This window comes from Simochromis diagramma, unplaced genomic scaffold (assembly GCF_900408965.1).
Source record: "Simochromis diagramma unplaced genomic scaffold, fSimDia1.1 OVJJ01000344.1, whole genome shotgun sequence".
Classification (NCBI taxonomy): Eukaryota; Metazoa; Chordata; class Actinopteri; order Cichliformes; family Cichlidae; genus Simochromis; species Simochromis diagramma.
The window spans coordinates 5,710,328-5,734,689 of NW_024387375.1; the positions used below are offsets into that span (position 1 = coordinate 5,710,328).

The 24,362-nt window shown below is 42.9% G+C and overlaps 1 protein-coding gene across 1 annotated transcript; it reads right to left on the reverse strand.

The window, feature by feature from the left end:
• Nucleotides 1-3,499: 3,499 nt before the first annotated feature.
• On the reverse strand, nucleotides 3,500-4,960 carry LOC120720082 (protein DPCD-like). The gene is given in 2 exon segments (XM_040009724.1): nucleotides 3,500-4,586; nucleotides 4,588-4,960. Coding segments are annotated over 2 exon segments (495 nt in total). The 5' UTR covers nucleotides 4,863-4,960; the 3' UTR covers nucleotides 3,500-4,366.
• Nucleotides 4,961-24,362: the final 19,402 nt, after the last annotated feature.

Genomic DNA, 24,362 nt, shown 5'->3' on the forward strand with positions numbered 1-24,362 from the left:
CTTTGTCTGTCCCATCACACACAAGCCAGTCATCAGTTGCATGGAAAAACAGATCATATATACTGTGTCACGCAAGGTCAGCAATAGTGCTCCGTATGAAAGTGTATTCTTACTTACTCTGGAGTTCCTTTTGAAGCAACTCGATTTCCAGTTGGAGTTTATGCCTCATTAGAGCTTGTAGTTCGATTTCACCTATGAGCTTTTGTTTCTTCAGCTCAGTATACTCCATTTTTTGCTGGAGACTTCTCTTGTAGAGCAGACGAATGTCACCCTGTGTCAATTGTAGTGACAACATTTAACGGGGAATACATGTCATGTAGGCAGTATAATTAATCACAACACTGCCCACCTCTGTATCAGGCCTCTCTGCCGGCCTCTTGGCCTGCAAATCATACTGCAGTCAGACACACATGGCAGTACACAAGTAGATGGCAATTCAGGCCAATTCATGCATGTACTCACAGGGTCTTCCTCCAAACCACAGTCATCTGACAGGGTTGCGTCACTGTCCTGTGCAATGGTAACACAATGGTGTTACAAAGGGATGTGGTACAGCCTATTGGTCTGTACAATTGGGTGGGGACAGATATATGTGTATCTCCCAACTTACTATGCATGCTCCAGTCACCCCTTCCATGGGAACAGGTAAAAGTGATGGAGTGTCATGTAACACTACACACAGAGAAAACCCACAGTGCCAATGAACGTCACAGTACGAATAGCATTTTCATTAAGGCAACAACCACATATTCTACATTGTGCAAATGGAATCATGAGCCCATTCACCAGTTATGTAGGTGCTGCTGCTACTGCACCCCGGCTTCTGGTCTACGGAAGAGCTGCCCCCAGGGATGCCCTCAACAATGGGTCTGGTGGCATTCAACCTTAGGGCCAGCTCCTCTGCTGGGGTGGGACGAGGGGGTGCAGGACCACCACCTGTCTTTTGTTGCTCTGCCCTTTTCTTGGTTGCTGTTATACACAAACACAGGGATTGTTTCAGGGTGTCTTTTCAAGAGACTGACAGCAATATGAGTGATAGATATTACCATTCTGTAGTATGTTCTTGTATTTCACTTTTACTTGTTCCCATGTTCTGGTGGGTCCGGTTGTGGCTCTAATGTGTAAGAGGATATCATGTGATATGATTTGATATGATAAAATATGATATGGTATGGTGTCATGTAATATGTTGGATTACTTACGCGTTTAATTTGTCTGCAACTTTCTGCCAGCCCTCTCTCCTTGCTTTTGCAGCCTTTGCAGTGTTCCCTTGCGTTTTAATTACACTCTGGTACTCCTGAAATCCCTCAATCAAGAGTTCTTGCTCTGCTGCGGTGAAATACTGGGCGCGCTCCTTCGACATTTTCGCCGACCAATCAGAGGGTTGCCGAGCACTGTTTCTGCTATCGATGCGTATCCCCTTTTACGACACCCAGTGATTGCACATTACTTCAGCCAGCTGTACTAATCGTCAACAGCAGGTGTGTTCGGGGAACCGGATTAGCGAGCTCACGGTTAGCGCGATGGTTTGGTCTTGGATGTGTCATTTGATCTTGGATGTAGTGAGCGACGTATGAAGAACGGGCCCCAGGTAAATGGATTCTGCACTAAGACGTAAACACTAGTGATGACTGCGAACAAAATGGCTCTTAGAGCCAAAAGCACGTACAAACTCCAAAACACGTAAAAACTCCAAAACACGTAAAACTTGTAAAAGAAAAAGTGGTTTTATTTCTATGTTTATATATAAATATATGCGGTGGTCCCTAGAGACAAAGCACGTACAAATTCCAAAGTATGATCAAACTTTTCTTTTTTAAATTATTTGAATATATAATGAGTGCTTGTGTATAAATACACAAACAATACACATATGCTTTCAATTGTGTAATTTAAGTGATCTAGGTAGCTCTGTTTTGGAAGTTCAGTTAACGCTAGAAATGTGTTTTGGAGTTTGTACGTGCTTTGTCTCTAGGGGCCACCGCATATATAAACATATATAAATAAAACTCCTTTTTTTTTACATTAGTAATTCCTTGTGTGCAGAATTTTATATTATTGTTAATAATAAATTAATTAAAGCAACAAAACAAGCTGAAGAGCCGGTTGGGAGCCGAAAGAGCCAGCTCTTTTTAGTGAGCCGAGCCGAAAGAGCCGGTTCTCCAAAAAGTGCTGGAAATCCTATCACTAGTAAACACAAAGTGCGGACCCGACGTATCAGAATCTGTGAGATGTCGGCTTTCTCACCTCACACCAACATGCCGTAGTTCTGACCAAAATTGACTGAACCAGCAGCAAAAGAAGATTCAAAACACATTTCTAGCATTAACTGAACTTCCAAAACAGAGGTACCTAGATCACTTAAATTACACAATTGAAAGCATATGTGTATGTTTGTGTATTTATACACAAGCACTCATATATATTCAAATAATTTAATAAAAAAAAGTTAATTTACCTGTTACTACCACACACCAAATCCGGTCGTTGGTACTTTCTGGCTTGTGTAGCCACTGAGTAACAAAAGCTCAAAACTGCGCCTAGCATCCTGGAACACTTCTGTTGTGTTTTGTACGTGTTTTGGAGTTTGTACGTGCTTCGGAGTTTGTATGTGCTTTGTCTTTAGGGGCCACCGTAAATATTCTTTTATTTATTCACTCCACATAAAATGTAATAAATAAATCATATAATACAAAAACCAAATATTCACATTTCAACTTTTAACTATTTAAATTTTCAGCTTTTTCCTTTTAAACAAATTTAAAGTGAAACAACACAAAATACTGCAAATCACAACACAATTAAATATAAATTAAAATATGAAAACAAAAAGAAGCTGCACATTCTCTGTCATATGGAATGCATGAATAAACTTTCTGAAGCCTTTATCATCTGCAACTGAAAATAGTTGTGGATGATTATTATATCTTTCTAATGTGACGTTGTTGTCCCTGGCTCTCTTTCGGTCTCTCTCTGTTCCTGTGCTACTGCTACTGTGTAACTACCACCCCTTCCCCCTCTAGAGATTGACAGACCACAAAAGAACAAATTACACTACACTACTGAAACCTTCTGCTGCTCTTTTTAAAGTTCCCATGTTACCAAAATACGGAGCCCCGCAGGGGACATGGGAGAAAAAAAAATTAAGACGGACTTTTGTGAGATCTCGCAAAACAAACTCGGGATCTCGCAAAAGTTTTAGCCGCATTCTTCCGGAGGTCTCGACCTACTACAGCCGGGAGGAACACCGCTTTCCCGGCACATCGTGCCTCGACCTCCCGGTCGGCTTCGAGCCGGCGTCCAAAGAATGCGGCTAAAAGTTTTGCGAGATCTCGCAAAACTTTTGCGAGATCCCAAGTTAGTTTTGCGAGATCTCGCAAAAGTCCGTCTTAATTTTTTTTCTCCCATGTCCCCTGCGGGGCTCCGTACCAAACTGTAGAGTGCTCTGAAGATTTAAACAGTTTTAGATCCATTACACTCTGTCTTATGTTGAAATGTCTGTTACGGTGCCAACATGCATTTTTTTTTTTCAATTTTTCTTTAATTGAACTCGGATTAAAAAAAAAATAGAGAAATACCCAACTTTAATAAACCTCATTCAGCGTACAGTATACACAAACATTTCAGTTTCTCAAAGACATAAAATCTCAGCTTCACATTCCTTCACGTTAAACAAACAAACAAACACAAATTTCATAGAAATTTGAAATAAAGCTCTGCAAAAACAGTTGCATCTAATTCTTACTTATGTCTACGGCACTTTGGACATAGACCACTAAGTCAGAATCGCCTTCTCTTGTAAAGGAAAATGGTAACGCAAGTTTCAGTAATGGCTTTCAGGGTGGCCCACTACATACAAGGAACATGAGGGTATTCATTTAACACAAATGGGATGTCCTCGTAACTGTGACCTCGGAACGAACAGGGATGAAGCCTTGTGTGTTTTGAGTGTTTTACAAGGACATCAATGGAAGGAGGCCGGTAGGTTATGTGATCCCCCCCAACAAAACTTCTCCACAGTAGGTTTGGTAAAAAGAAGAAAAAACAGATTCTGACATTATTTTTTTTCAGCCAAAGAATTTGGGTTAAAAATTAAACCACAAAGTTTTTAAATCTACTAATAATATATTTTACTAAATATCACTGTATCAAACATAAATGGCTGGACACATTTTCAGACATATAATTCCACCAAATTAATTAAGACAATTAGACATTAAGCTAAGGGACAAGGCACAGTGAATCTTAATGAAGGGATTAAGTACAGAAGAAATAAATGAGAGCTCATACGTGACTGGAAAATGATGCTGCGAGGTTCTGCTCTAAATGCAACCCAGAATTATTCCCTGGCTCCCACAGGCAGAATTCACTGGGTTTTGCAGTCGACATCCCCGTCAGCACTCCCCTTCAGCTTTTTCAGCTCCTTCAGTAGCTCTTGTTCAAGGGTTAAGATCTCTTTGGGTTTCTTGTAGCTAACAATTAAAGTGTTGTTGGCATGAGTGAAGCTTAGCGCGGAGTTGTCTAATGGTAGCTGACTGCGGTCGAGATCAGGAATACTGAACTTCTTGTAATACTTTTTGTTTGACGATGCATCTCTCAGAGTGATCCACTGAAACACTGAAAACATCTTTGGGGTAGGAAAGGTTGCGGATCCTCCACTGAAAGCTGGTCTTTGTGTCTTTACGCATGAACATGGGATTTGAGCTGTTCTCTTTGATCATATCAGAGTCCAAAGATGCAACAGAGCCTGCAAGGGGCTCCCCAACCTCCACCAGCCACAAGCCCTGAACTCCAAGCGTGCTTTTATGGCGCCATTTTCTCACGAGGAGCTCATCTGTCTTTAAGTCATATTCTTCTGCCATTTCTTTTCCATCTGTGAAGAGATAGTGGATCTTCCTTTTTCCATCATGTATTAAAGCCGTTTTCTTAAACGATTTTAGGATATCACTCCAGCTCTGCCGCCAACATGCATTTGACTGTACCAAGTCTGTCCTTGCATGCCAAATATCCTTGGGCAAGATACTAACCCCATGTTTGCCTACTGGTGGTGGTCAGAGGGCCCGGTGACGCCAGTGTCTGGCAGCCTCGCCTCTGTCAGTGCACCCCAGGGCAGCTGTGGCTACAATGTAGCTTGCCATCGCCAGTGGGTGAATGACTGAATGTAGTGTGAAGTGCTTTGGGGTCCTTAGGGACTAGAAAAGCGCTATGCAAATGCAGGCCATTTACCATTTTAATATTTAGTATTTACTGTTATATTCCCATATATCATCGTGATGTTGTTTATTGTATTGCTCTCGTTTTCTTCGGCTTGTTTTCTTTTTTCTTTCTCAACAGGTGATCCAGGTGATTGATATATGTATTTTTTTTGTCTGCTTATTTAGTTGTTTTTTGTTTTTTTGCCCTTTATCCCCGTCCCTCTTCTCCGCTGTTTTTTTCCCCCCTCTTCCTTTCTCCCTTTTCTTTTCCTCATTCAAGTCTGTCCCGTATCTAGCAAGTGAAAATACAAAAATAAAATAAAATAAACAAATTGGTAAAGTAAATCCGTTGGGCATCTTTCCTTGCCTTTAGACAATAATTCTGATGGCAAAAGAACCAAACGGGACAGGCAAAAAAAAAAAAAAAAAAAAGATTCAAGCTGCATTTATTTATATTTCCTGTCACCTTAGATCTTCACTCAAAGACAGGTTCCTTTGACACTGTATATATAAATGTATTATATATAAGAGACAAATATTGTTCTTTCAATATGTTGGCATTGCTAAATTTCTCTCAGTGCTTACTTTAAATATCCATGAAATCATCACATTCTCTGTAAGATTGAGGTCAACTATTGAACGGCGTATATTTTAAAGTAAAGGCTTTAAAACCAAGTTAGTACAAACATCGCTAATGTCACATAACTTTGCCGACATGTGGCCAACAGTAATGTTTTAATGTTCTTCATTATTAAACATCTGCACATAAATAAGAGACATAATATTCAGTACTTACTTTTAAAAGTTTACTCTTCGGACGCCCCTCATCCACCGTTTTTTTTTTCAGCAAAATTATCCACACCCACCGCCGCGCTATGTATTCTGGGATATGTTGGGCCACGAAGTCAACACCGCCACATCCTTAAAATTCAGGGAAATGAAAGACGCATTTGAGGGCCACATTTTGAGCAGCCTTTGAATTTGGACAGCCTTTGTCGCGTCGCTGTGACGTAATCGGGCTTAAAATGCGACCTTTAAGGCTGCAGACCCTGAATTGGGATACAGCCATAGTCTGCCATCCCAAACTGCCACGCCCCTTCCACTTCCCTCATTTTGCCAGAGCTGTGAGCTACAGTGGATTGGGCAGCAGGCTTTAGTGTGTGTGTGTGTGTGTGCATTTAAACTCTGTGTAACTTTGGTTTTCTTTCTTTATTGTGAGCAAAGGTATGCCTTTACTAGGAATGGGTATTGAGGGATGGGTATTGATAAGATTTTCACGATTCCGATTCCATTTTTGATTCTGTTTAACGATTCGATTCTTATTTTTAAAAAAGGAGAACACTAAGGTCGATTAGCTTAGAACTTTGTTTTATATCTTCTCTTTGAACAAGATAGAAATTTAGGAGTAACATGGCCTTACAAACCCAACAGTGAGATCTTAAGAGATCCAGCCTACGACTCTTCAATGGGGTGTCACAGGGTCCCCAGGAAAAAAAATTGTAAATGTAAAATAATAAAATAAATATTCTCCTGTAGCAATAACAAAGTATAACATAAATTATTCTGTAGCAATTACACAAGAATATCCAGTAATGTCCCTGCCTACAATTAAACACATTCACTTACCGAAAATCGGGGCATCTGCTGTGGCAAATGGGTGCAAGGCTTTTACCACAAACTTAGTCACTGCTCGGTGACATTCGTCTATCCTGGCCTGAAAGGAGACGCTACCGGTAGACTGCAGCGAGAACTGCCAGCATCTGAGCCAGCCAGACTCTGTCTGTCTCTCTCATCATGGTCACCTAAATGCACAGTAATGGCAGGTTTTGTAATAAGGCAGATCGCGCTAACATAACATGCACTGTTAGTTGATTATTTACCTGCCGCATTAACGGGAGAGGACGTGCAAACGTTACCGCTGCTGCTGGGTTGAGATTCACGAGTCCGGAGCAGAATTAAAAACACGACATACATTTAAGGTTATCGCGTGTTTTGTGAGCAAATGCTTTTGCATATTCGTAGTGTTTCCTCCCTTAAATGAAATCTCTACTTTGCAAGTTTCCCTGTTGTCATCCGTTCTTGTAAAGTATAACCAAACTTTTGAGCTTTTGAGCCGCTTAGGCGCCGTGTTTCCTGCCAGGTAAATGACGCTCCGCAATGTGGCGACGTCATTCGGGGCGACTGGAATCGATAAGGGAATCATTTGCAAAAATGGCAAACAATTCCAAGGAATTGAAACAGTGGGAACCGGTTCTCAACAAGAACCGGGTTTCAATACCCATCCCTAGCCTTTACTGTGTTAATTGGTTCATCACAGTGGAAGCAGGTAGGGGTTCTCTGCCATTTTTGTTCAATCATTTTCTCCTCTGTTTTTTGCTAGACAGGGAGCTCAACCATTGCATTTTGTTTTCAGCTATAGAGTTCTTGGTTTGATTTTTAGTTAAAGGGGGTGTTTTGTTTATTGTTTTGGCCTTGGAGACCCTGAAGAAAAGAGCTTCCCTCTGTGTTCCTTATTTACTTTAGTAGTTTTGTGCAATAAATCATGTTTAATGACATCTATTTTCCAGTGCTTTGTTTTCTTTTTCACTTTGTGTTACTCCCCACCCCAGTTAACGCTTCGTTTTTAAGTGGGGCGTAACAATCAGCATTACATTTTTGATATTAACAGTAACTCTGGGCCTCTGTGGAGTGTGCAGCTGATCTCATCACTGTCTAAAAATGGATAACAAAAACTAAGGAGTGCTGAATCATTCAAAAATACAGACTATTAGAGTAACAGGTGTGTAGCATTGCTAACTAGCTAGCAACAAGCCTCAAACACAGTGCATATGCTAACAGCTAATCTAGCAAACAAATTAACAACAGAGTGATTTTAGATGTTGTAGAACTATAAGATAATAAGCTGTGTGTCTTTTTTATAATACTGACGTGGTTGTATTTACCTTAATTGAACGAGTCGTCAATCGCGGTAAACCCATCAGCAGATAAAGTGGAGCAGCCAGGCTACGTAAAAAGTGTAGGGGGACGTGTTTGCGGTCACGTCCAGCGGGTGTGTGTGCGGGAGCGTGACACAGTCGCTCCACCTCAAGTCACTACTGCGCAGACTCTGGCTCCAAAAATGCAAGATGGCAGCCTCCAGAAGCGGGCTAGTTTGGCTTCATTTGTGTACAATGGGAGGAGGTGCTGTCGCGTCGTTCATGTTTTCTACAGTCACTGGATTCGATCCCTGGCTCCTCCAGTTTGCATTTCAAGAGTGTAAATGTGTATGAATGTAGTTAGGAAGCACTTAGTTTAGAGAGATTGGGTGAATGTGGCATTTTGTATCGAGAGAGTAGAAAAAAGTACTATATAAGAATCAGTCCATTCACTGTCTGAAAAGAGTTTCGTCATGTTACTTTTGCACTATTATGCACATTTTGTTATTAGATGGCTTGATTAAGGTTCACATTAGGCTAACATCTGGGGCCAGAGCTGTAACTTTTCTGGGCCAGCAGTGTGTCTGTAACTGGCCCGTGGCTGCACACAGCTTACACATGGCCCACATATCACAGAGGTAATCCACACATGGGCCAGCACAGGACCACCAGTGTGTCTGCAACTTGTCTTGTGCTGCCCAATATGTGGGCCACCTCTGGCAAACCAGATATGGGTCACCAAAGGGCCGTCATTCCTTGTGGTATGCGGGCCAAGTGTGAGCACATTGTGTGGGCCATATACGGGCCATACCGGTTTTGCTATGTGGGAATAAGGAGGATTTCAGTTTTATTCTCATTACACTTAAGGAAATTAGAGCTGAACCAGGATTTTAATTTGGATAAGCATTCTGTAAGAGAATAAGGTGGGAGGGAGGAATCAGGCCTGAAATATAACTGGGTGTCATTGGCAAAACAGTGAAAATGAAGATCAAATTTATGGAAAATGCTACCAAGAGGGAGGATGAAAATTAGGCTAGGCTAGGACAGTGACATGTCTGCTATCTTGCTGCTGCTACATCTGCTACCACCATCTTCACAAGGGCGAAAGAGAAATATGTCTGCCTGTCAAGCTGTTAATAACCTCATCAAATTCCTATAGGTATGCTGTTTAAAATATACCTTCCATCACCTCCATTGTTATGTAGTGATCTAAAGATCACAGTGATGTGATCTAATCTACTGTCAGAGGATAATCTGTAAATACTGCTGTTTAATGTGTTGTTGTAGGCTGGAAACAGCATTTAGACAACATCACCTGAAGCAGTCAGCCCTACCTTCTTGCTAGGGACCCACAAGAAACACCATTCATGCCTTCTTCATTGTGATTGAAAAGCATATACTTCCATGTAAAGTGACAGGTTCAGTAGGAGCCCTTAATGAACTCTTTAAGGCCCATTATATCTTTTGTACATCATTTTGAGTCCAAAACAAAACGTCCACAAAACGCACAGGAGCACAGAACAGTCCCAAACAGGATAGGTGTCAAGACCCAAAAACACATAGATCTGGAGGCCGTGGCACAACATTTCAGGAGGCCGACAGAGCAGGTCCGGAGGCCGGCCGCGAAGCCAGCGGTGGCGACGAACCCGTTCAGGGGACCGCCCTCGACGGCGATGACATCTAGCTGGTGGCCTGGAAAGTGGCCGGTGAAGGCGAGGTGGTACAAGCCGAGCTGCATCAGATGGCACTGTAGCAACTGCAGGACCAGACGAGGCGGGACCAGACGGCAGCATGGCAGCTGCGGAACCAGACGCTGCAGGCGACGATGTGGTAGTTGCAGATGGTGGAGTAGGTGGTGGCTGAACAGACTCCCCAAAGTCGTCAGCGGACACGAGGATGTGCTTTCTGGGTCCTCCAGGACCCCCAGCTGACGAGGCGTGATGCTGGCTGGGTTCCCCTGAACCCCTAGCAGACGTGGCTTGATGGGAATTCATACAAGCAGTGTCTGAATAAACAGGGTGTGAATCAACATTAAACACAGTCTTACCAAACGCAGCCTGGGAAGTTGCACACATAGTTTCCAGGACTACTGGCTGAAAAGCATGGCGCGAGTTATGCAGACATGATCGTGGAACTAAAACTTTAACTTGAGCAACCAACTCTGCAGTGTTCAAACCAAGTGCTTTTGCCAGCTTGTTAACAGCAGACACCTTGTTGCTCTTAACCTGGACAGTCACAGAATGTACAGTGAAGAGTTCACAATCAGCAACACAAACTTGAATGAATACTCTGGGCTTGTGATTTTTAACTCAGGACAGGTTATGAAAACATGAGGTTTTTCACAGGCAGCCTCAGAATGAACTGGCTGGTAAGCTGCGTAACTGATGGGTAAAGCAACACCAACAACAGTCTCATGAGGTGTAGCCTGAAAAGCATAGATGGAATTTGGCTGGAAAATTGAACTGTCCATGTTTAGTTAAGCAGTAGGAGAAATTGTCTTTTGAACAGCATTTTTAATGTCCTGAGTGAGATTATGATTGTCCAAGTCATAAAATTCCATAACAGATTCACACATGTAATCTACATCTGAAAGCTCACTATTAATTAGTACTACCGAAGCCATCCATTAGAATACTCAGAGTCCCAAAAAGCAACCTCAGAGTCAGCCATCTTAGGATCATGAGTTTCTATCCTTACAGACTCTGAGTTAACGGTCAAAAAGTTAACTGAGTCTTGATTCACTGGCTCTGAGCTTAATAATCCCAGCATGGAAGAAGCCGGGTGAAAACTGTTCTGTTCACTCACCACGTCCAGCTCTTCAGAGCAGGACCTGGACACGATTGCGGTGAGGGACAGCAATGACAGCTTTCTCTTAGAAATAGGACTGGCAGAGAAAACGGAGGGTGTTGGAGCAACGGTGACTGGCCCCTCACCCTCCGACCGGGTGGTTGGAACCAGACGTGAGGGAGGAAGGAGTCCGATGCTACGTCTGCAGCTGCTGCAGCGGGGCTGTAGAAAGCTCCGTACGCTGCGGGGGCGTGAGGCGGTGTGGATGAGGAGATGAGGGTGAATTGGGCCAGCTCCCGGCCTTTGACTGCCTCCTTAGCCTGGGTCAGTGAATGGCTGAACTCCAAGGCTATAGAGAGCTGGCGCAGGTGAGGTATTCGTGCTGGAAAGCCAAATCTTAAAGCATAGTCATTAAAGATTTTGTCTGCAGCAATTTTACCTGATTTGGAAGTTCTGGCATATGCTTGGGCGAAGCATGTGAAATGGTCAATGACTACAAGGATGTATTCATAACCCCCCTTGCACTTGTCAAGGTGCAGGAAATCAATTGAGACAAGTTCAAATGGTTGAGTAGTGACAATATTAGTCAGTGGTGCTCTGCTCTCATGACACGGCTTCTTCTGTTTTATGTAAATGTAACGGAGGCGGAAGGCTGGTTTTACTTCCACAGGGGTTTTGTGCGAAGGAAGGAAACCTTCCTCCAAACGGATTTGAGCAGTGGAGCCGCCAAGGGAAAGCACACATTAAAAACTGTATGATTAAAATATAATTTATTATATTTAAATAGTTAAAAATGTAAAATGAATTAAAACAACCTTGGCCAAGGGGTAGCACAATAAAAATCAATAAAACACAATATTAAAAGTCCAGTGGCCTGCGCCACGACCTAAAAGTCCCAGGGAGCTAAGAAATCCAGCAAGTGGTATAACCAAAGGAACCAGCGGAGTCCTCGCCTCCCTCTCGCACTCACGTCCTGATATGCTGAAGAAGGAGAGGAAGCGGCAGTCACTATTCTTTCCAGACAGGTTTACTTCATAAAAAAGGGATAAGTCAGAGACTTACCCCGGGTGGGCAGAGCTCTCAACTCCGCCCGCCGCTTCTTTAAAACTGGAAATCGGCGCAGCCGTCTCGTAGCCTCCGCTGGTGCTGTCTCCACTCTCCCCACTGGTACTGTCGCTCTCTGCGCTGGTACTGTCGCTCTCTGCACGCTGGTGCCTCTGCGCGCTGGTCCTCCTGCTGGTGCTCTCCGCGCTGGTGCCTGCATTAGCCAACTCTAGCCGCCTTAGAAGGGAAAACCCGGCGGCGTCTCGCCGCCCTATCAATGTTTCTGTTCCGGTTTCCCGAATGGGCAGAGCTCTCAACTCTGCCACCGCTTTCCTGTGGCAAACCAACCGGCACCAGCCCGTCTGGGCTTGTGGCCGCCGCCACCGCCTGATACCGTTCACTCTCCCAGTCCTCACTCCACCATCAGTCTGTTCTCTCTCGTCTCCCATCACTCTTATTGGCCTCCGGGACCTCACAGGTGTGTCGGGTTCATAATCAAGGAGGGGCGGAGACTTTCCAGGACAAGTCACCGATGAATACCATAAAACATGCAATAAAACCCATAAGAATACAACACTATACAATATTAAAGAAAGTAAAACACAACCAAACATGCACAATAAAAATATCTTAGGTAACTTGTCCCTCTCCACCCCGTGACATAAACACACCTTCTGGTCACATAATCCTCTACTTCCCGCTGCATATAGGGCCAGTAAAACCGGTCCCGTATCAGTGACAATGTTCTCTCTACACCTTGATGGCCCATTTCATCATGTAGCTCCTTTACTACAGTACTTTTGTGCATTTCTGGTAGGACCAACTGTTTGCTGTCTGCACGTGATGGTTTTTCCTGTGTTAGTTTACACTGAATTACAGGTCCAATAGTTGGATCACTTCTCTGGTCCTGTTTGATCTGGCCTTTTGTCAGTGGAATGATGGAAACATCTGTGACCATGGCTGAACACCTGACTGAAACACCCATGGACCATGACACATTGGAGTCATCCTGCCTTTCCACTGCCTGTGTGGTTGCTCCAGTTACCAGTGTTGGGACTAACGCGTTATTAAGTAACGCGTTACAGTAACTACGTCATTATTGTGGTAACGAGCACAGTAACTAGCTATTATGCCAAAATCAGGAACGCTTTAATCGTTACTGGGATTTAGATAAGGTCGTTATTTGTTACTTCATGTGGTGGCTATCGCGGAGCTTCCACAGATTCAGTAACATTAGCAAGTGGTGGAGGCCAGCAGGTGGATGAGAGAAAGGGAAGGCAAGAGGAGAGACCCGAAGCGGCCGCCGGTCCAAGTGTCAGGTGAACTGAACTTCAGGTAAGAAGTTATGACCTGCAGTCTATCTGGGTCAGATATGAACCAAGTTTAGTTTATTTTCGTTATGCTGACTTTTCGTACTGCCCACTAGCTAGCATGACAGAGTTTCTATACAGCTGGGAGGGTGCTATGATGTTACTGATGTTGAACTTTATTTTGTTCATAAGGTAAATTATTAGAGTTGCCAACCGTCCCATAAAAACGGAATCGTCTCGTATTCAGAGAAAATATTACGCGTTTCGTATTGAGGTGAAAAGGAACACAGTATGTCCCGTACTTCAGCTACAATGAAAAAGACACTAAGCTGGAATTATTCTGTCTTTACGCTGCAGCTGCCTCTTCTTCTCTCATTCTCTCCCCCTCCCTCTCCCGTTTCTACTTCAATCATGAAACTGATCAATGATCAGCTGATCGGCTTTTCTCTCTTGTTTGTTTATCGCCCACTTTGTGTCAGAAAGAAGAAACCAGTGGAGGTCACGCTAAACAACAGCAGCACGTTTAAGCTTGATCAGCTGTTGTTAGAATTTATTTAATATTAATTTCTAGTATCAGCTGATGTTTGCTGGAGCCACAGCTGCAAAAAAGCTGCTGGTCATGATATGGTTTGGTTATCTGGTGAGAGGGAAACCTGAAGATGAAATCAGGAGATGTCCTTACTGAATCATCAGAGCTGAACAGGTGATGGAGAAACAGGTTTACCTTTTAGGTGACATGAATGAGTTGAAGGGAAGTTATGAACTGTTTCTGAGAGACAAATAACACCAGGATCTTCTTCTATGTAGCTGACAGCTGCTGGTAACTGTGCAGGGGCGGGTCTAGCAAAGTTTTGCCAGGGGCCAGGTAGGGCATTAACAGGGAAAGGGGGGCACAAAGAAATGCTTTTCTTTCTTATTCTCAAATGTGTTTAAAATGTGTTGCTTTTAATAAGTAATTATCTGAATCTTACAACAAATGATTGATAGATTGATACATATATACCATCAGAACAGTGTACATCACTGTCACAACAGTGTTTGTTCTCATTCAAAGCCTTTATGATTTTTCCTATAGTCAAAACGCCCGGCCGATTTTTTGTCCCAGTCCAGCCCTGTATGCAGCTCATCTGCAGTCTGGTGTTACCTACATCTTCCTATTCAGAAGGCAGAATTTCCGAGTTCTGAGTACAATCGAAAGCCCCACAACTGCAGTTTTTGTGTTGGATGTAAAAAGCGCACATGACACTGTGACGTAGGCTAGAATCATGGCGGCGGTTAACGACGGTCCAGGCATGGGATTTCTCTTGTAGAAATATGCACATTATCTTTTCCTTTCTGTTGGTAGGTGGCACAGTGGACTTGTGGCAAGTAAGCAAGCTAGAAGACTGGCAATCTTGCGGGGTATCCAGTTACGGAAAGCAACACACTAACAAGAGAATTCTGAGTAAAACCAAAGTTACTTTCCCTAGTAACTAGTTACTTTGAAAGTAACGAGTAACTTGAAGTAACTGAGTTACTTTTGATAGAAGTAACTAGTAATGTAACTAAGTTACTAATTTAAAGTAACTTACCCAACACTGCCTATTACATCGTATGCCATTTCCTCTGTGCATTCATTCATAAATGTTTCCATGTCTACTGGCATCCTTGAGAGGCTTTCTGCATCCACATTTTCCTTACCAGGGCGATATTTAATTGTGAAGTGGGAATCTGCCAGTTCTGCTACCCATCGACAACCTGTTGCATTCAGTTTGGCAGTGGACAGTACATAGGTAAGTGGATTATTGTCGGTGTACACAGTGAAGAATGGTGCATAATATAGGTAATCACGGAATTTTTCTGTGATAGCCCACTTGAGAGCAAGAAACTCTAAGTTGCCTGAATACAGATGGTAATTCTTCTCAGCTCCAGTTAAAGTGCGGGAACCATACGCAATCACACAAAGCTTTCCATTCTGCTTTTGGTACAACACGGCACCTAATCCCTGGTTTGATGCATCAGTGTGAAGGGTGAATGGCTGTGAAAATTCTGGAAAGCCTAGAACAGGGGCTGAGTTAGACAGTATATCAACTGCTCTAGTGCTAACTGGTGCATGTCGGTCCACTCAAAGGGACACTACACCTGTTTCGCTTTCTTTGCCACTTTAATCTTGTGTTTCACTGGGTTTCACCATCTGCAGGTCCCTTGAGCAAGTCATACAAATACAGAGGATTTGCAATTCTGGCAAAATCCTTGATGTATTGTCTGTAATAACTTAATAGGCCCAACATTGCTTTTAGTGAACTGTAGTTCACCAACAGTACCTGGCCATTGTTTTTCAAAGCTGTCACAACAGCGGTATCTGCGGGGTCTATCCTGCTTCCCTCTGCTGACACAATCCTGCCTCACACAGACTAACGGAGAAGAGTAAGATGAGTTTTATTTTTCCACCCACCCCTGAGCTATTAGGTCCTGTAGGTAGTTTTTCATTTCCTGATACAAGGGTTTTGGTACAGAGAGATAAGTCCGTGTGACTGGCTCATTATCTTTCAATGAAATGTTCATTTGCAAGTTTTTAACACAGCCTATCTCATTATCAGATTTAGAGAATGATTCTGATTCTTCTCTTAACATCTGACTTGTCTCTCTCTTAACATCAGCTTGTCTCTGGTGGTCATTCACATGAGTCAAATCGACAGGTGGGTCCCATTGTTCACTTTTAGGTGTGTTCTCACCTGAGCTCTTAGCCTGGATGGGACGGACTGATGCACTAGGGAGACAGACAGTTTTGAATACATTAGCAGGATATATTGATGCAACAGACTGCACAGTTCCAATAACATTCCTACTTGGCAGTGTGATGTCATGGCTATGGGATTTTGTACACTAATGACAATTTTTGTGTCATACCAGTCTTTACTAAAACAAGGGTATCACAGAACTCGAGTCCTTCAGGCCACTGTGGGTTCTCACAAGGCTCGAAGATGAGGGTTCTATCTTCTTTGAAAGGTGGGACTTGCACTCGACACTCGATTTGGATGGAGCTGTGTTTAGGCACTTCAACTCTCTCATTTGTTATTCTTATGCTGTGCTCACATGGCTGTCCCACTGTCACTGCATTAACAAAAGCTCTTGCCCTACTCTTTCTGAGGTAAGGAAAAGCTACTTTTACTGTTTTCATGAGTTTCTCTATATTCTTATTGTTTGTCTGATCCTGTACTCTGTTTGCAACTAGGTGTGAAATCACATTGAAGCCAATTATTGTCAGTGTTGGGAAGGTTACTTTTAAAATGTATTCCACTACAGATTACAGAATACATGCCCCAAAATGTATTTTGTTCCGTTCCGTTACTCAATGACAGTAACATATTCTGAATACTTTGGATTACCTATTATATTATCGTGCTTTTTTATAACTACATGAATGTACTATTGCTGTATGAATTATTACTTTTACTGAAGGTTACTCGCCATACCAATACCGACTAGATTTTTAAATCTTAATATAAAATGAGTAACAGTAGGGTGGACACTAGGTAAGGCTGCACTTTTTGCACTCTGGTGGCCCAGATCTGGTTTGCCAAAGGTGGCCCACACATTGGCCAGCACAAGGCCAGTTGCAGACACACTGGTGGTCCTTTGCTGGCCCATGTGTGGATTACCTCTGGAAAACCTGGTCTGAGCAACCAAAGGGCTGTCATTCTTTGCGGTATGTGGGCCATGTGTAAGTTGTGTGCAGCCACGGGCCAGTTGCAGACACACTCCTAGCCCAGAACAGTTTCAGCTCTGGAGCAGTATAGTATTGAAACATGGCATTTGTTGCAATGACACATCTGCTTACCTGTATCTTTTGCTCGTTTCTCCTCCTCTTCTTTAATCATAAATACATAATGGGCTTGGATGTACAACATTATACATGAAATATGCTCTATTTGGAAGTGCCCCCCACCCCCACCCCTTTGACAGGTTGTGTGTGAGACTTCATCATCAAACTGTAAATTATAAATTTTAAATTGTCATTGATACCTTTACCCCTGGTCCTAAAGTGTATATTTATTTTCTTACTCTTCTTATATATATTGTTTGTTTACTTGCACTGCTGTAATTGGAGCGTCATCATCTCGTCTCTCTGTATACTGTACTGTATGTAGTAGAGATGACAATAAGGTTTACTTTGACTTCAGCAGCAAGCAGGCGCACCGAGGGCTCTCGCGCTCACTTTTCACGTATAGAATTTTGAAAAAACATTGGTGCAAATTATAAGTCTGTATCATAATGTCTCGTGTTTTCGTGTTTGTTGGTTTGTTTTTATTTTGTTTTATTTTGCGAGTTGGTTATTAGATGCTGCTCCAGCCAGCCAGAGAAGTCCCCGCCGCCCCATTCTCTCCTCCCTGTGCCGCAAGCAGCAGGCGCACCTCACAAACGGATGGCGCCCTTACTCCCAGCAAATGGGCGATATAAAACCAATCGGTGCCTATGCCATTCCCAATATGCGCTGGCATGACATCAAATCAAATCAAATCAAAATCAAATCACTTTTATTGTCACATCACATGTGCAGGTACATTGGTACAGCACATGTGAGTGAAATTCTTGTGTGCGAGCTTCACAAGCAACAGAGTTGTGCAAAATACAATAATGTAAACAAGCAAAATACAAGAATGGCTACATCTGAAACTAATAAATATATGTACAATATATAATAGTATATGCATTTCTGGATGTGTATACTAAATATTTTTCTACGTGTGTGTGTGTGTGTGTGTGTACACATATTTTCCAAATTAAATAGAGTAAACAATAAATAAAATATATAAAATAAAATATACCGAGTGAGACATGTGCAAAACAGTGGCATTACTGTACAGTATGGAGTGCATAATGTTGAAGTTCCAGTAGTGAAGGTGAGGTGTCTATGAAGTGTTCAGCAGTCTGATGGCCTGATGGAAAAAGCTGTCTCTCAGTCTGCTGGTATGGGACCGGATGCTGCAGAACCTCCTTCCTGATGGAAGTAGTCTGAACAGTTTATGGCTGGGGTGACTGGAGTCCTTGATGATCCTCCCCGCTTTCCTCAGGCACCGCTTCCTGTAGATGTCTTGGAGGGAGGGAAGCTCACCTCCAATTATCCGTTCAGAGCACCGCACTACTCGCTGGAGAGCTTTGCAGTTGTAGGCAGTGCTGTTGCCATACCAGGTGGTGATGCATCCAGTGAGGATGCTCTCAATGGCACAGTGATAGAAGGTCCTGAGGATGCGGGGGCTCATGCCGAATCTTTTCAGTCTCCTGAGAAAGAAGAGGCGCTGCTGCGCCTTCTTCACTGTTTTGTTTGTGTGTACTGACCACGTAAGATCCTCAGCCAGATGTACACCAAGGAACCGGAAGCTGCTCACTCTCTCCACAGCAGCGCCGTTGATGGTGATGGGGGTGTGTACTTCTCTGCACCTCCGGAAGTCCACTATCAACTCCTTTGTCTTTGCGACGTTGAGGGTGAGATGGTTGTCTTGACACCAGTGGGTCAGGGCGCTGACCTCCTCCCTGTAAGCTGTCTCATCACCATTGGTGATAAGACCCACCACTGTAGTGTCGTCCGCAAACTTCACAATGATGTTGGAGTTGTTAGTGGCTGTGCAGTCGTAGGTGTAGAGTGAGTATAGGAGAGGGCTCAGTACACACCCCTGTGGAGCACCAGTGTTCAGTGTGATGGGGGATGAGGTGATGCTGCCCAGTCTGACCACTTGGCGTCTGTCAGACAGGAAGCTAAGGATCCAGCTGCAGAGGGAGCTGCTCAGTCCTAGATCCTGCAGTTTCCTGTCCAGCTTCGAGGGAACGATGGTATTGAATGCTGAGCTGTAATCTACAAACAGCATTCTCACATACGTGTCTCTCTTCTCCAGGTGTGACAGGGCAGTATGTAGTGTCAGGGCTATGGCATCATCAGTGGACCTGTTGTGGCGGTATGCGAACTGTAGAGGGTCCAGTGAGTCGGGTAGTGCAGAGCAGATGAAGTCCCTGACCAGCTTCTCGAAGCATTTGCTTACGATGGGGGTCAGGGCTACAGGTCGCCAGTCGTTCAATGAGGAGATGGTGGAGGATTTGGGTACAGGGACGATGGTGGCCATTTTGAAGCAGTTCTGGGACTACAGACAGAGAGAGGGAAAGGTTGAAGATGTGCGTGAACACTCCAGCCAGCTGAGCCGCGCATGACTTGAGGACGCGGCCGGGAATCCCGTCCGGACCAGTAGCTTTGCGTGCGTTCACCTTCCTGAAGTACCTCCGCACATCCTCCTCAGACACAGTGTGCGCACTGACGTCATCCGCGGTGCGCACACTGTCCGGTCTCATGGTGTTCGCTGTGTCGAATCTAGCGTAGAATACGTTTAGATCCTCACACAGAGAGGCCGTGGTCTGCGGTGTGCTGGTTTTCCCTCTAAAGTCTGTGATCGTGTTTAGTCCCTGCCACATACTCCGAGGGTTGTCAAACTGTTGCTCCACCCTGTCCCTGTACTCACATTTGGCTGCTTTGATCGTCTTCTGGAGTTGGTAATGTGCGTGTTTGTAGTCCGATGTGTTCGCGGAGGCAAAGGCGGTGCTCCGTGCCGCCAGTGCCGCGCAAACATCTCCGTTAATCCAGGGTTTTTGATTTGGGAAGGATTTAACTGTTCTGGATGGGACGACATCTTCCACGCATTTCCTGATAAATCCGCAGACTGAGTCTGTGTATTCATCAATGTCCCTAGCAGCCACGTGAAACATTTCCCAGTCCGCGTGATCAAAACAGTCCCGCAGCGCAGACTCCGATTGGTCCGTCCAACAGTGCACCGCCCTCCGGGTTGGAGCTTCCTGTTTCAGCTTCTGCCTGTAGGCGGGCAGGAGCAGGATGGAGCGGTGATCTGATTGGCCGAATGGGGCGCGGGGGAGGGCTTTGTACGCATCCCGGAAATCGGAGCATCGGAGCAGCATAAGAGCGAGCAATTTTTAAATTTTTTGCCTGTGATGCCACCCCTCACCACGATGCCGCCCCAGGCAACTGCCCATGCCGCCCGTATCAAAAACCGCTACTGGCCCAAAGCATGCGCACCACAAAGCGCCATACTCGGGTCCACCAATAGGTGGCGACAACACAACATAGGAACCGGCTTAAACATCCACATTTGAAAATTACAATCACCTTATAAACACATTCCAATGCGACAGCTACAGTCAAATTGTGAATGTTTTTATGTTGTTGAAAAATATACTTTATTATTTATTCTCTGTGAGAATGCCTTACTGTGAAAATTGATTATTTTATGTTGTTTGTACAGTGCTCACGGCATCTTTGGTGGCACATGTGTCCAATAAATGCCAGCAAAAATTAAGAACGCCTTATGTCCGTTTTTCAACTTGGAGGGAGTTACACTGTCTTTCCGCTACACAGCAACTTCAAAAGTGTTAAATGTTTTGGTGTTAGTGGTCTTCTTGCAAAAGTAGAGTTAATTTTACTCTAAGTAGAGTCACATTCTTTTAATGTAACTCTGAGGTGTAAAATGATAGTAGTTAAAGTCGAGTGTTAAAAATGAGTGTTTCTAGGTCAAATCTGGAGGTGTTACAATGGAAACATTAACTCTTGACCTCCTAACTCTGAACTCCTACAGGGGCTATGACACCAATAGAGTAAATTCACAGACTCCGCCCCCAGCACCATAGGCTCCAATCGAAGCTGAAGTGAAGCCTTTTCAGAACATTTTGCTCTACATATTTGAGTTGTTTGCCATGCTTGGTAAGTCATTTTTTCAAAGATTGTTTCAATTATTATTATTAGCTTTTACTTCTGTGGCTCTTTGGAGTTGAGACAAAGCTGTGTGAAAGGCATTAGCCATGTTGCTCGGTGATAGCATAATATTCTGTTTTAGCTAGCTGAAAGGTATTGTTTGCGGGCAAATACCACAGCCTTGAAAAACAGCTTGCATGTGAATTTTCAGTCAAAGTTTTGGTCAAATACACCTAAAACAATGTCTAGAATGTGAAATGTTGGTAATAATGGTGCTACTTGAAGCCTGAAAATGATCTCCCATAACAAAATGAGCAAACAGCAGTAGCAGATGTCCTGACTGGGTTCTACGTTAGCATTTAGATCCCTCCAGAGTTTTGTGCACACGGTTTAGGTAAAAATGAAAAAGGTTGAGGTTTTACATTTAGTTCAGTATTACCTGTTGTCTGTGTCCTTGTCTTTTGGGAAAATACTTTACACAAGTAATGACTCAAAAAGGATTCCTTTTTTTTTTTTTTACTGTGCTGCAATTGATTACTGGATTATTTGTGCCATTAATTAGTGTCAACTAATTTTTATTCAATCTCCACATAGGATATGCTTGTGAAGATGGAATATGGGGAGAGCAGAAGTGCGTTGCAGTTCCACAAAGTAATGAATGAAGGACATGTATATTGTATTTTGTATTTATTGAAATAAGTGATGAGAATGCTGTTATTTGCATTTACCAGCTCACCTATGTCAGACCTTTTGATAAACAAAATTCTAATGAAAGTGAGAACATGTACACTGTTACATCTTTCAGAAAATGTTTTGAAATTGTGGTGCACAGTTCAGAATAAATGTTTTTCAAAAGCCATTGCATCTTTTTAGTAAATGTTTATTTCCAAGAGAAATTTCTAGAAGTTCATAACAGTAAAATTCCCGCTTTTTAGAATTAATTAGAAGATAACTCTTACGTAGTTAAACTATAATACTCTTTGAGAGTTAATATATTGTCACGGTTTGCCGGGGCAAGCCGTGTGGAATATTTAGGACCTGGACGCGGCAGCTCTGGTGCAGGTGAGTGTTTATTAACGAAGGGAAAAACAAACAACAAAGGCGCAGGGAACATGAAACTGGAACCTAAACTGGGTAAAACTAACAAAACAAACCAGAAACGAAGATGCAGGGAGATCCGGGGAAATACACATGGAGAGATGCAGGGAGACCGAGGGGAAACAACACAGACGAACCAGCAACTACCATGACAGAAGACACAACTTAAATACACTCAGAGAACACAGGGAGATTACACACAGGTGGGGAACACAGCCGGGAGTGATTAACGTGACGAGACTAGGGAGGCAAACTGACAACACTCACATAAGACGCAGACCTTCACAATAAAACAGGAAACACATACACGCAATGACATAACCCACCAACTTAACACAGACTGGGGGACACAGAACATAGGAACATGAACCATGAAACAGAAGAGTACAAACACCCAAGGCAACCAAAACCACAGACTACTAATAAACTAAACATAAACATGGAGTCGCAGACTCCGGACCATGACATATATAAACTCTTAACACCTAGTTAGCATTAGTAAGTGTTAAATGATCAACTCCAGACAGATTTGGTGTTTAACACTAAATCAGAGTTAACCTACCAACTCTCCAAAAAGAGTTAAATTAACACTCTCTGGTGTGGACCCATATAGACACTTTAATAGTGTTGAAATCAAATCTGACAGTGTTAATTTGGACATGCTGGATTTGCTGTGTACATCAGCTAATAAAATAATTTAAAAAATGAATTCATAAATGAATTTACAAATACATATTTTATTGCACAATTTACTATTTAAGCAGATAATTCTTTAGTTTAATGTGTGTGACTCGTTTGGTCCTCCATATAGTAGCTCTTCCAGGTAGATCCTTGTGCTTGCTGTAGCTACGCCCCTCAGCCACGCGCTCCCGTCAGGACCCGTTACAGTGTGTTTTGTCAAGTCATCATGAGATCACCACACATGTAGCGTAAACTGACTGGGGTTTGTTAGACAACTATTTGCTGTGAGACCAGCAGTAACCCTAACAGTATATCAAATATAAATGTGCCAACGTTTAAAATACACATCATTGATTTACAGGTTTGTCGTCTGTATGCGAATTAACTCGGTGTATGCTACTCTGATTTGCATTGTGTTTCACGCAAACTCATTCAAGCTAAATCATTACACTGCAAATAATAGCGAAATGTAATTTTATGACAGTACATTCTTTGAACACGTTTTGTATACAGCTACATCACTTTGCTTACATCACCTGTGCTCACCTGCAAAACACCGAAACATAACCATGTCAGTTCAACGGGAATGCGCAAGCAGGCCGTCCTTGCACCAAACAACACAGGACCCCCAGCCCCCTCCCCCACCCCTTGCCTGCGTAAACTTTGCTTCTGGGTCTGATACCTAACGCTAAAACATAATAGTTGGATTGCCCGTGAACATAATGTATGTCAAGAATAAAAAAGTGAAGATGTAAATAAACACTAACAATATCTATTAGAAATACATTCTTCTGTCTTCGACCATTCTGAGTTACACACAATCAAGCACAGTATGACATGTCAGACCGAATGTTTCCTAAATCGTGTTAAGAGATGATTCTCCCATACAACCTCTTTTTAAAAGAGCCTGCCACCAAAGAAAATTTGCTTCAATGTAAAATTGGCTTTAGTAGACTACATCGAAGGAAAACCAGACAAACAAGTTCAGCCTACAACATGAAGTACCCTATCAAAACAGAAAGCACAAAAAAACCACAGAATACAAGTGTCATGCCAAGAACTTTCATGTATTTAAATGGTAGTAAATGTTTGCTTATAGTCTGTCAAACATATCTCATCACAATTCTATAAATACATTTTAAGATGCCAAAAAGGACACTGGATTGCTCATAATGAGGAACACATAGGTACAATGACGAGTCATAAATATACTTGCAAAACGGGCAATTCCTTTATTTTATATATAACCCTTCAATACTCATGAACCCATTAACCGTATGCTATCTACCAACATAAATAAATATTCTGTATGTTTAGACATTAAAAAAAAGGAAAAAGAAAAAACAGAAATCTCTTTTGTTCCTGATTGTGAGATGAGGGATCTGTCAACAACGATTGCTTAATGTGGCTCACCACCTGCACAGACAGGTAAATGAGTTTTTTTTTGCCAACCTACAAAACTTTCTACCTGATATTCTGGAGATAATAATTCGACGAGTTACCGGTTAAACGGATGCTTGGAAGTAAACGGAAGCGTCATCTCCAAGATGGAGCTAAACGCTGCAAAGTAAGTCAGGAGTCATGAAGCAGGTGAGTCGATAGA